The following is a 13,093-nucleotide window of genomic DNA, read 5'->3' as shown; positions in this document are numbered from 1 at the left end:
CCGTACTTTCACGATCGGGATGTGACTTTGCTTAGTACGCTTCACCTCCCTATCCATGATTTCGATTGGTTCCTCAACGAACAGGAGATTCTCATTGATTTCGATTTCATCAAGAGGAATGACAAGGGTTTCATCTGATAGGTACTTCTTCAGATTATAGACATGAAACACGGGGTGTACACCGTTTAGCTCTGCGGGTAGTTGCAGTCTGTAGGCTACCGGACCTATTCGGGAGACGATTTCAAAAGGTCCAATGTATCGCGAGTTCAGCTTTCCCCGTTTTCCGAAACGTATAACCCCTTTCCAGGGTGAGACTTTCAACAGTACTCGATCGCCGACCTGAAATTCTAAGGGCTTTCGCCGTTTGTCGGCGTAGCTCTTTTGTCGGTCACGCGATGCTTGCAATCGAGCTCTGATTTGAACGATCTTTTATGTGGTTTCGCGAATGATCTCCGGTCCCGTTAGTGCCCTGTCCGACGTATGTGTTCTTGCTAGCTGGGTGTCACCTACTTCCGCCCAACATAACGGTGATCTACATTTACGCCCGTACAGTGCTTCGAAAGGAGCCACCTTGATGCTCGAATGATAACTATTGTTATATGAGAACTCGATCAAAGGTAGATGGGTATCCCAAGACTTCCCAAAGTCTATCACACATGCACGAAGCATGTCTTCAAGTGTTTGAATGGTTCGCTCACTTTGACCGTCCTTTTGTGGGTGATACGCGGTGCTCATGTCGAGATGAGTTCCCATTGCCTTGTGGAGTGATTGCCAAAAGCGCGAAGTGAATCTACTGTCCCTATCCGAGATAATAGACACTGGTACTCCGTGGAGTCTCACGATCTCCCGAATGTACAAACGTGTCAGTCTTTCCATCTTGTAGGTTTCTTTTATAGGCAGGAAATGGGCAGACTTCGTCAGTCGGTCGACTATTACCCATATGGTGTCCAATCCGTCCGACGTCTTGGGTAGCTTGGTCACGAAATCCATAGAAATCCCCTCCCATTTCCACTCAGGGATTGCCGGTTGCTGTAACAATCCTGAGGGTTTCTGGTATTCCACCTTTACTTTGGCGCACATAAGGCACTTACTAACGTAGGTCGCGATTTCCGCCTTCATGTTAGGCCACCAATAGTGTTGTTTAATATCCAAATACATCTTGTCTGAACCGGGATGAATGTAGTATCGTGTCTTGTGGGCTTCCTTCATAGCGGCCTCCCTAAATCCTCCGATTTTTGGGACCCAAATACGGTTCATGAAGTAGTATACCCCATTCTCCCTTGTTTCTAGGTTCTTCTCCATCCCGCGCAATGCCTCGCTAGCTCTATTTTCCGTTTTCATAGCCTCCGACTGGACTGATGCAATTTGAGTGGCCAGATGAGATTGAATGGTTATCGAGAGAGTTTTCGTACGGCGATTAGAGTACTCCTTCCGACTTAATGCATCAGCTACCACGTTGGCCTTGCCTGGGTGGTACTTGATCTCACATTCGTAGTCGTTTAGCAATTCAACCCATCTTCGTTGTCTCATGTTCAGCTCCTTCTGGTTCAAGATGTGCTGGAGACTCTTGTGGTCCGTGTAGATGGTGCACTTCGTACCGTACAGGTAGTGCCTCTAAATTTTCAGAGCGAAGACCACGGCTCCCAATTCTAGGTCATGGGTCGTATAATTTACTTCGTGCGTCTTTAGTTGGCGGGACGCGTATGCTATCACTCTTAAACGTTGCATGAGAACGCAACCTAAGCCCTGACTCGACACGTCACAGTAGACTACAAAATCTTCCGTTCCTTCAGGTAGAGATAGTACGGGAGCGCTACAGAGAGCTTGCTTCAAGGTTCGAAACACAATCTCTTGTTTGTCTGTCCATTTGAATGGTACGCCCTTTTGCGTAAGTGAGGTAAGTGGCTTGGCGATCCTAGAGAAGTTTTGAACGAATCTCCTATAGTAGCTTGTTAGACTCAAGAATTGACGAATTTCAGTGGGCGTGGTCGGAGTTGCCCATCCTTCAACGGCTTTGACCTTAGAGGGATCCACATGAATTCCGTCTTGGCTAACTACGTGGCCTAGGAAGTTCACATTCCGGAGCCAGAACTCACACTTGGAGAGTTTGGCGTAAAGTTTTTCCGATCGCAGAGTTTCTAGGACTTGTCGGAGATGTTGGCCATGCTCTTCTTTGCTTCGAGAATAGACGAGGATGTCATCGATAAACACAATGACAAAGTTGTCAAGGAACGGTCGGCAGATTCGATTCATTAGGTCCATAAATGCTGCAGGTGCATTTGTTAGACCGAAGGGCATTACGACGAATTCATAATGTCGGTAGCGTGTTCGGAAAGCGGTTTTAGGAATATCCTCTTCCCGAACTTTGAGTTGGTGGTATCCGGACCGTAGATCTATTTTAGAAAAATAACTAGCTCCTTGGAGCTGTTCAAATAGATCATCGATTCGTGGAAGTGGGTAGCGGTTTTTAACAATGAGTTTATTTAACTCTCTATAATCGATGCACATTCTAAAAGATCCGTCCTTCTTTTTGACAAAGAGCACTGGAGCTCCCCATGGCGAGTAGCTAGGTCGGATAAATCCCTTGTCCAGAAGCTCACTGAGTTGGCTGGACAATTCCTGCATTTCACCAGGAGCCAACCGATAGGGTGATTTAGCGAGAGGAGTTGCTCCTGGAACGAGGTCGATTCTGAACTCAAACTGTCTCTCTGGGGGTACTCCCAGAAGATCTTTAGGAAATACATCTGGAAATTCACACGCTACCGGAATATCTTGGATGTTAGTTTCTTCCTTGGTCTCATCCACTATGTGAGCCAAGAACGCCAAGTTGTTCTTTCGTAGATGCTTTTGTGCCTTGATGCACGAGATGAGGCGAAGATTCATGCTGGGTTTGTCTCCGTAAATTACCAGGGTTTCGTGATTTGGGAGACAAAGGCGAACGGCCTTCTCGTGGCACATAATCTCAGCATGGTGGGGGCTTAACCAATCCATGCCGATAATCACATCGAAACTCCTAATTGACACTGGCATTAGGTCTATTCGAAAGACGTGTTGGTTAAGGGTTAGGGTACATCCGATGTAGATTTTCCCACTGGATTCGGTTTTCCCATTGGCCATTTCCACCGTATAGGTTTCAATTAGCTTCTGGGGTTGTTGTTTTATTAAATGTTTAAACTTCTCGCTTACGAAACTTCGCTCTGCTCCGGTGGCAAATAAGATGCATGCATAAGTGTGGTTTAGGAGGAACGTACCGGTCCTAACTGCGGGGTCCTGAACTGCCTCACCCTGACCCATAGTCAGCATCCTCCCTGCTCCTCTGTTTCCTGAATTGTTGTTGTTAGGGCAATCTCGGCGGAAATGCCCTGTCCTTCCACACCCGAAGCAGGTGTGGCTAGGCCCTACATTATGGCCGCCAGCATTGGTGTTGTTGTTATTGCGGTGGTTGTTGTTGTTATTGTTGTTGTGGTTGTTTCCCTGATTTTGATTCTGGGGAGGATAAGTCCTACAGTATCTTGCAGTGTGTCCCCTTCGGTTGCAACTGGTGCAATGGAATTCCCTGCATTCGCCGTGATGATGGAGACCGCACTTATTACATTTGGGAAGATTACCGGAATAGGGTCTTGAAGTATTTGAAGCAGCTGAGGATGGGGCATGTGGTGTGGCTGGAACCGGTGTGGTGACAGTGTTAACTGCCACTGTCTGCTGCTTTTTAGAGGTCTTGGGGCCCTGACGTCCCTTCCTCTTGTTGTTCTTCCCTTTCTTGCCATCACCCTCCTTTTTCTTCTCAGCCTCCACTGGCTTCTCGCCCTTCTTGTTGTTATGATCATACAGCCTCTTCGCCAATCTCTTCGCACTGTCAAATGTTTCAGGGTTCGCAGCTATCACATTCCCTTGAATGGGTGATGTTAGTCCCCAGATGAAGCGCTCAATCTTCTTTCCTTCCGATGTGATCATACCCGGGCACAGCAGGGATAGTTCACTAAATCTCGATATGTAGGCATCGATATTCGCATTCTGCATAGTGAGGTTCCATAGCTCTTGCTCCATCTTCTGTATTTCACCTCGCGGGCAGTACTCAGCCATTAACATCTCTTTCATTTCTACCCATGGTATAGAGTTGGCTACAGGGAGCGTCATGGCTTCCACGTGTCCGTTCCACCAAGTAAGTGCTTGGTCCACAAAAGTACAGGCTGCGAACTTCACCTTCATCTGTTCAGGGCAATCGCATATCTCGAATACCGATTCCACCTTTTCAATCCATCGCTTCAGAGTGATCACCCCTCCAGTGCCGTTGAAAGTTCGTGGTTTAGCGTTTGTGAAATCCTTGTAGGTACATGTTTTGGTAGGTCCTTGGTTCATCCCGTTGTTCGAACTTCCTGCCCCTTGCCCGTTGCCTCCTCCATTATTCCCCCGATGGAGTTGTGCCATAGCTGCGGTGACCGCGGCAGACACGGCTGCCTAGAATGCAGTGGAGTCAACCTCGGGTGGAGTTGGTCCTGGGTTTCCGTGAGTAGGTCGGCGAGGCATCTTTCTGTCATGAAACGGAAAGATGTTGAGTGTTTGGGGTTTCTGGAAGGTTGTGACCCTACGGACTAGGTGTAACGTACGTACTAAAACATTCCTATCATTCACATACAATCATAGATTTCTCAACACATAGCAATTTGTAATATCATAACAAGGCACGTAAAAGTTTACTAATATTATCCGCATTTAATACAAGAAAATTTTGCTCGTAAGAGCATACATGAGTGACACTAATTCGACAGCATAACGGCTGTATGAGTAGTGTAGTCACTTAAACATAGAGTCGGAGTACATAGCATAGTTCCTAATGACCTACTATAATAAGTCTATCCCTAACCGTGACGAGCTGTATCCGGAGGTGGTGCCGAGGATGTGGATGCTCCCTGAAGACGAGCCACCAAGCGTTCTGCGTCCTGAAGTCGAGACTCCCACCTTACCTGCCTCATGTGAAACTCCCGAAGGACGTCACGCGTCTCCTGTTCCGCACGCTCGACCCTAGTCCACAGCTGGCGTACCTGATCAGCAGTGCCCTGAGCAAGGTCGCCGGTGTCCCGTAATCGTCTCACCATGACCGGTAGGGCTCGGTCGGCCGATCCTCCATCCCTCAGGTCAAAGAACTCACGTGACATCCCAAACGGGGGTCGCTGTCCCTGATGTCTGCTCCGTCTCCAAAGATCAATGCCCCAAGGAGGGGTAGGACCAGTGGGGCCCACACGGTAAGCAGGCACCCTGATCGGGTAAGGGGGGTTGATGACCTCGGACTCCGCGTCCGAATCACCCCCTTCGCTGTCATCGAGCTCCTCTTCGAAATTCTCTTCGTCTTCTTCGGGTTCGGCAGGCTCGCCCTCGACTTCTGCCTCCGGTTCCCCGTCAGATTCCTCTTCGGGGTCTCCCTCAGGTTCCTCTTTAGGCTCTTCCTCAGGCTCCTCCTCCTCTAGCCATCCGTTGTTTCCCTGATTAGGGAAATAGGGGTCTCCAGGGTGATGAAAACCAGCCATGCTATCTGCGCGAGTATGTAAATATGCTAACATTATTCCTAGGATGCTATGACTATTGTACGGACTAAGCAAACGTCCTCTTTTAGTGATAAAGGGTATAGTTTTAGGTTCCCTAGCTATCCCGATCTCATTAAGACGTGTGTTAGTTTTACTTTGGAGAGAATGTAGTTGATCAGGCTACATTCACTCCTTGGTATCACTAAGAACAGTCCCGAATTAACCGAGATACTAGCATTACTGTGTTTGGTTCGACGTTATGCCCCTATTCCTAATGCAAGCAAGGGTGTTTTATTTACTTGTTTTATTCAGAGTTATGTTAGTCCCTCTTTTTGGTTTATAGTTGGATATCAATGTGTGGCTCGACATGCTAGTTCACGATAAACAAAGAACTGATACCAACCTGTCACACCCCCGAACCAGACGACGGAAACGTCCGAGGGCTGTCGTGACTTAATTGAATACCATAACATTGAATATATATGAAACATAACAATATTCGTCACCATGCATTAATATAGTACAACCGATAAAGTTTACATGAAGTACATTGTTTAAACATTACATTCCCAAAAATAAATTGTTCGACTCGTTAATAAGTAAACTGCAAGCCATCACTGAGTACATTTTCCTTTGATTCACTGGTTACCTGAGAATACAAGTATTTTGAAAAACGTCAACATGTGAAATGTTGGTGAGTTCATGAGCGGTATTTGAAAAGCAATGTTTTGTATCATTTTGAAAACCACCAGAAAATCCGATATTTTCTGAAAAGAGCTTTTGAAAACATTTGTGAAGATCCATAGGTATGCTTGTTTGTTTCTATAGTTGTAAGAAAAATGTTCATCAAAATTGTGTACATTTTGAAAAACGTGTGTATTGAAAAACCCTAGGAAAACCCGATGTTTTCCTAATTCTTTGAATTCCATGAAGTTAAAAATAAAACCATTGCAGCGCGTGAAGTCATTCCAGGCGACGTCGGATTATTTTTGCGCATGATTAATTGCTATAAACACGCGTTACACAAACGACCCGTTTATAACTATACTAACGATCCCGTAGACGTCGTCCGTACTAATCACGTTATCCGACCGCCCTGACTTCGAGTAATCCCACATCCGAAGAGAAAGAGGACACAAAGACCCCGATGACTCCATTAACCGGTTAGGGATAAAAAAAAAGGTACAAGGGGCCCTTGACCCGCCTCACATAAAATACCGACTTTACTAGCAATACCATAGGACCCTTGGGGACCAATGGTATAAATGCCATTGAAAGTCCTTTTACGCTGTGTTAGATCATGTAAGACCCAACAACTCGTAAGGTAGAAGTCTTCGGGCCTTAAGATCAGGTCATTGGGCTAGCTAGGCCCAACAAACAAGATTTTACACTTTGGGGCCCAAAGATGGTGCGTAGACGTCTGTGCACTCTCATGTGTGTATTAAATTCCCAAATGTTACTCGTGTAAATCGAGGTATCGTCGCGTTAGTAGTTTCGGATTTTTATTGGTTCGAGACCGAACCAATTCTTTTAACAACGACTTTTGGTATTATTGTGTATTGTATTACGTCGGTAGTCGCGGTGCCAATGTTTGATCAAGTTGCGTGTATTGAATTAGCCTTGAAAGTTTTCTGTTTTCAGCCCCTCATTGTTTGTAAAATTTACTTTCTCAACCCTCTAATTAAATAACTTTCCGGTTTGGTCCTTAAATCATTTTTCTTGACATTTTAACACCAAAAATTATTGAAATTAATATTTTTCAGCATATTTTTCATTGAAAACAGTTTAAGTCCCTGAAATTGCAGTTTTCTCGGTTATAACCCCTCTTTTTCGCAGTTTTTACAATTTTGGCCCAATTGGAAAATTTTTGCAACTTTGGTCCTTTTTAAATTTGAAAAGCATTTTAAACCTTTGAAACGTACTTGGAACACTAGTAGTCCACTGTTTTACAGAAAAACACAGTTTTGGCCCTCCAAAAGAGAAAATTTCGCATAATGGGCCCTATTGGGCCGAAATTGTCATTTTTAGCCCATTAAGCTTGAAATTTATATTTTTAATCCTCCAAATGAGTATATTTCCAGAAAATATTTTATTGAAACTTTTTTGACACACCTCATCCATCAGAATTCGTGATATGTCATTTTGGGCCCTTTAACTTTATATTTTTAACATTTTATGTCCAAAAATTGAGTTTTTAGCCCAATGAAGATGTTATTAAGCCATTTAGCTATTTTTCTTGGAACACTTTGTATGTAGAAATATATTTGATGCTAGTATCATTTAACATAAAGTATATCTCGATTTTTAGGGGTTTATGGCTAGATCCAACATCATAAACACACAAAATCACACATATAAGCATAGAAATCATACAAGGCATACAAAACACATATAGATCTACACTCTCACTTGTATTCCCCCCCCCCCCCACAAAACTCATAAAAACAGAGAATAGGGGTATCAAGCTCACCTTAGGGTATGATTTCTGTTTTTGAAGAAAAGATGGGAGAAAACTTGGTGATTTTTGGCCTTAGCACCCTTTTCTTGAAGATCTCGAGTTTGATGTGCTTCTAGGATGTAAGATCACGGGTTTTGCATGGATTAGGAAAAGATTTTGATAAAAAAAAAGAATCTAAGTCATAGATCTAAGCATAATCTTACCTTAGATGAAGAATTTGTGGAAATATCCTCTTGAAAGCTTCCTAAATTTCGAGATTTTGGAGTGGAGAGGGAGGAAGTGTTCTTAAGAGAGTTTGAGAGATATTTGTGTATGTGTGTATGTGTTTCGGCCAAGAGCGAGGGAGGGAAAAGAAGAGAAGTGATCCTTGATGAGATAGGTGCTTGGAGGTATGAGTTCCATGCATGGATATCCAATGAATAAAAATGAGGTGGCAATCCAAAGTCAACTCCTCCTTTACCCTTGGGCTTGGGTCGAAAATAGAGAGGGAAGGAAAGATTTTTGGGCTTTTTGCCTCTAGGCCCAATATTAGAGTTAGTTTGGGTGATCATTGGCCCCTTTAAAATAAAATTGTGATTTTTATTCTTCATTAAGCTAGATTAGGTTAATTATGGATCAAGGCTTTTAATTCATTTCATTCTAGGCCCACAATGGCCCAAAATGTTAAAATAAATGATTGTGGGTCCAATTAGAGCCCAATTAGGGTTCTAAGCCCATGATTGTCAAATTGGAAGCTTATTGGTACATTTGGGCCCAATAAGGAAGTCCTAGTCCAAAGTGGACCTAAACAAGAACTTCTAGGGTTTCCAATTGTTTGATGACTATTTGTAGTACTTGTATGATGTATTTGATTGAAGTTTTTGATGTCATAATAATAGGTATCACACATGCTTTTAAGTTTTTGATTCACATTAACTTGAGTGTATAGATTACATGACACAAAATTTCCATACTATGAATGCTGTAATTGTGCAGGGAAACATTATTGATGATGAGTTCCGTGGTATAGAAGTCTGGTCTACAGACTCTGAAGATGAAGAAGTTCGCAAGCCCACGGATGGCAGAGCTTTTGTGGAAAAGGAAGGAAACTCTAAGTCTGGTGGAAGATATTTGATGGTGACTGCTGGAGTGTCACAGATGAGAGGATACACAACTTAAGGAGAAGGTGAAAAAGCGAAGGAAAGAGAAGACAAGTACTTCGTAGCCAATCCAATAGGAGAACAGATCAACGAATGTGATAAGTTGATCAAGAAGGTACAATCTATCATCGAGTATCTGAAAATACCAGTTAATAACTATGAAAAGGAATTAAATGCTTTAAAATTCAAGTTTTCTAGTTTAAGTGGTAGTCTAAAACAAAATCGCCTAGAAAATTCTAACCTAACTGATCAGATCAGCAGGGTGTCTTCAAAGAGTGGGGAAAAAAGATTTTGGATAGAGCAGAAGGAGGTGGAGTTAGTTAGGACGAAAGATGAAGTTATTTATTTGCAACGTGATAATTTGAAGCTTTTGCAATAAATAAACATTTTTTGCTTAATTAGTAAATGTTTATATACAAATATCACTCAATTGCATTTAGACTGTGAAATCAGCAAAAAGATTCACAAAATGATTTTGCCCTTCCTAGAGTTAAAGGAGGACGAAGTTGATATTGATGGTTATAACTGTGAATCTATTGTTTCTTCACATGAAATATTTGACGCATATAAGATCATTCCGGACCAAATCGAGTCTTTTATTAAGTCCAAAGACCATAAGGATATGCTTAAAAACCTTTTGGACAAAAATGATAAATTGAAAATAAAGACTGAAACCATGCAAAAATTTGACTCATTGAATGCCAAGTTGAGTTCAGAAAACAAAATAAATTGGAAAACACTTCTGAATTTGATATGGACAATGATATGAGTGAGATATATGTGGAGGGTGAAGTTGATTGTTCAGAGTTTGTCAAAAGCGAAACCGAACCTACCAAAGGTCTTATATCTTAAAATTCGGTTGAGTTCGCTCGAATGTCCCAAGATAAGTCTAAGGTTCTGAAAGAGAAGGTTGTGGTGTATCAAAAGATAAAAAAATGTACCTAATCAGGTATACACCAAAATAGGGGTCACTCCAAAATACACAACCAAACTTACAACCATAGTAAACGAAGACAATGCCAGTGCCTGTGATGATCATTTCCGGTCCGCTCCAATCGACAATACAGATGAGACTGTAAGTTTATCACAGAGAACCTCTAGAGGGTTAAAGGCAGATACATGGCAGAACCACTCAATAAGCCTGCAATTTTTGATGTACCAAGTACAAGTGGTACCAAATAGATTCCAAGCAAACCTGAAAAGGTGGAAAGCAAAACCTCTTCAATGAAAAATGAATCTCAAGCTAAGAGACCGAAACCGAAAGAAAATATTCACAAGTCTCTAAAGCAACTTGCTAAACAAAAACGTTAGTGGAACAGGAGATATCAGAAGAATCTCAATGAAAAGAAGCAGTTTTTGCAATCCTCAGACTCCAATTATGTTCACACAGAAAAGGAGTCGAATCTCAAGACGAAAGCAGGGTCAAAGGAAAATTCTGGTCCATGCACTCACTGCCAATCTTGCAGCCAGACGTACCGAAAAATAAGTTTTGGTCCCAGATCAATTGTTGGCAAGAACCGAAAGCCCGATTTCGGTCCTAAACCTCATCCTCCTCATTCTCAACCAAAGCAGAATCCTATCAAGAATGTCAAGGATGTCAAGGGAAAATGGAAGCTCGTTTCTGAAGACAAAAAGCAAACAAAGAAGACGTATGCTAACCCTAGGAAACAAGAAAATAAAAATCCTCAACCTGATTTAAGCAAACCAAAAGATAACAAAATCAAGGTTTTACCATCAAAAGGAATGATAAAACCACTATAATAAAAGGAACTTATATGGTTGATCTTTCAATTACTATTCCTTGTTCTGTAAAAGGATCACATGGACTCAAGCAACTTTGGGTTCCTAAATCTGCTTGACTTTTGTAGGTTATCAGTGACGAGAAGTTTGAGGATGAATGGTACATTGATACTGGCTGCTCACGTCACATGACAGGAAGAAGGGAAGAGTTGAGGGAGTTTCGCGCTCTAATAGAAGGTGGTTGTGTCAAATATGGTAACAACTCATATGGCACAATAAAAGGCTATGAATGATCACAAATGGGGAGTTTTCGATTCTAAAGGTGGCATACATGAAAGGATTGCAACACACTCTCATCAGTGTCTCACAATTGGTGATAGGGACTGGCTTAAAGGTCTCATTTGATGATGAAGTATCAGAGATCATTAAAAAGAAATCTAAGACGATTCTGCTAAAATCACAGCAAAAAGGCGAAATGTAACCATTAAATTCGAACCCGATATGTGGAAAGGCTGTTGTATATCTCCAAATGAAAGCTCATTCTAATGAAATCTGGTTGAGGGATCGACAACTTTCACACCTTAACATCAAAGACATCAATAAGTTAGTTCTTGGTGATCATGTGCGAGGACTGCCACTTCTAAAGTTTGATAAGGAACATTTGTGTGCTGCATGTGAAATGGGAAAGCAAAGCCGAAAGAGTTATCCCATAATTGTTAACACAAAGATCATCAAACCTCTTGAGCTTCTTCACATCGATCTATGTGTTCCTTCGGCCATAGAAAACATTGGTGGTAGTGAGTATATTCTCGTTATAGTTGATGATTTTTCATGTTTCACATGGGTTTTCTTTCTTAAATAGAAATCAGAGGCGACTCCATAGCTCAAGAACTTTATTTAGAAAGTGGAGCTTCAACTGCGAAAGGTGGTTAGAAATGTCCAAAGTGACAACGAGCTGGAATTCAAAAACCAAGAGTTTGAAGAATTCCTTACTGAAAAGGGAGTGTCTCACAACTTCTCTGCTCCCTATGCTCCACAACAAAATATTGTAGTTGAAAGGAAAAACCGTTTGTTGTTTGAAGCGGTCCGAACCATGCTCAGCTTAGCTTCTCTACCTCTATACTTTTGAGCTGATGCAATTGCAGCTGCCTGCTATACCCAGAATCGAACCTTCCTCAATAAGCGATTTTCCATTACACCCTATGAAACTCTGAATAATCATAAGCCTAACGTTAAATTTTTCCATGTTTTTGGTTCTAGGTGCTTCATCTTTACTTCTAAAGAGAAGCGAAACAAGTTTGATGTGAAGGCGGATGGAGGGATCTTTCTTGGCTACTCTCTAGCCTCAAAGGCATATAGAGTTCTGAACAGAAGATCAAAGAAGATTGAAAAAACTTATTATGTCACATTCGATGATAATTACGTGAAGAAACTTCAATCCAGTGAAAGTCCAATGAAGGAGATCTTCCTACAAAAAGGTCAAGTCACGGTTCCAATATCAAATTTGTTTGAAGAGTACATAATGCTCTTTGTTGAACCGGAGAAAGCCACTCTCTCTGAAGCAAAAGCAATAGATAATAAAGTTGACAACCTGAAGGAGATAATAAACAAAGTTGCGCAAGACATGGAAAGCGAACCTCAAAGCTCAAGCGAACTTCAAGATCAAAGCGAACCTACTCAAAGATGTTCTACATTCCAGTGGGAGTTCATCTACACCAAAGCGACCTGACTTACCATTCCAAGGGGAGAACCCATCTCCAACTACGACCCATGAAAGTCCAATCGCAGGGGAGAATTCTGAACCGGATGTTGAGATTGTTTCGTCATTCGAGGGGGAGAATAAAAATACAAATGACGAAGATTCTCAATCAAAATTCAAAGAAGAAATAAATGTTGAATTGGATACTGCTGATGATCAAAATTATCCCCCACTTGTAAAATGGACACGCGATCATCCAAAAACTTAAGTAATTGGTGAATCATCTGAGGGAGTTCCTACACACTCTCAATTGGAGGCGTAGCAAACTGCTATATTCTCTCAAGTAGAATTGTGTATGTTTAATTCATTTTTTTCCAAGATTGAGCCGAAAACAGTGAATACTGTAATTGATGACTTCGATTGGGTATATGCTATGCAAGACGAACTCAACAAGTTTGAGCAAAATCAGGTCTATAGGCTGATTCCCACACCAAAGGATGCATCTGTGGTTGGATTAAAATAGGTGTTTCGAAAC

General features: G+C 42.0%; 1 protein-coding gene across 1 annotated transcript; it reads left to right on the top strand.

Moving 5' to 3' along the window:
- The first annotated feature begins 8,934 nt into the window (after positions 1-8,934).
- On the top strand, positions 8,935-12,588 carry LOC111907759 (uncharacterized). Its single transcript, XM_023903568.1, has 6 exons — positions 8,935-9,096; positions 10,069-10,194; positions 10,302-10,425; positions 10,510-10,844; positions 10,988-11,019; positions 12,120-12,588. Exons 1-6 carry the CDS (start codon positions 8,935-8,937, stop codon positions 12,586-12,588), a joined length of 1,248 nt encoding a protein of 415 aa, XP_023759336.1.
- Positions 12,589-13,093: the final 505 nt, after the last annotated feature.

This window comes from Lactuca sativa, chromosome 3, assembly GCF_002870075.4.
Source record: "Lactuca sativa cultivar Salinas chromosome 3, Lsat_Salinas_v11, whole genome shotgun sequence".
NCBI classification, from domain to species: Eukaryota; Viridiplantae; Streptophyta; class Magnoliopsida; order Asterales; family Asteraceae; genus Lactuca; species Lactuca sativa.
This window is presented reverse-complemented; position numbering and strand designations above follow the sequence as displayed.

Coding starts and splice junctions, on each gene's coding strand:
- LOC111907759 (XM_023903568.1), top strand. CDS start 8,935: ATGAATGCTGTAATTGTGCAGGGAAACATTATTGATGATGAGTTCCGT. Junction 10,195..10,301: donor TCGACAATACAGATGAGACT/GTAAGTTTATCA, acceptor GGTACCAAATAG/ATTCCAAGCAAACCTGAAAA. Junction 11,020..12,119: donor GAGAAGTTTGAGGATGAATG/GTACATTGATAC, acceptor TTTTGGTTCTAG/GTGCTTCATCTTTACTTCTA.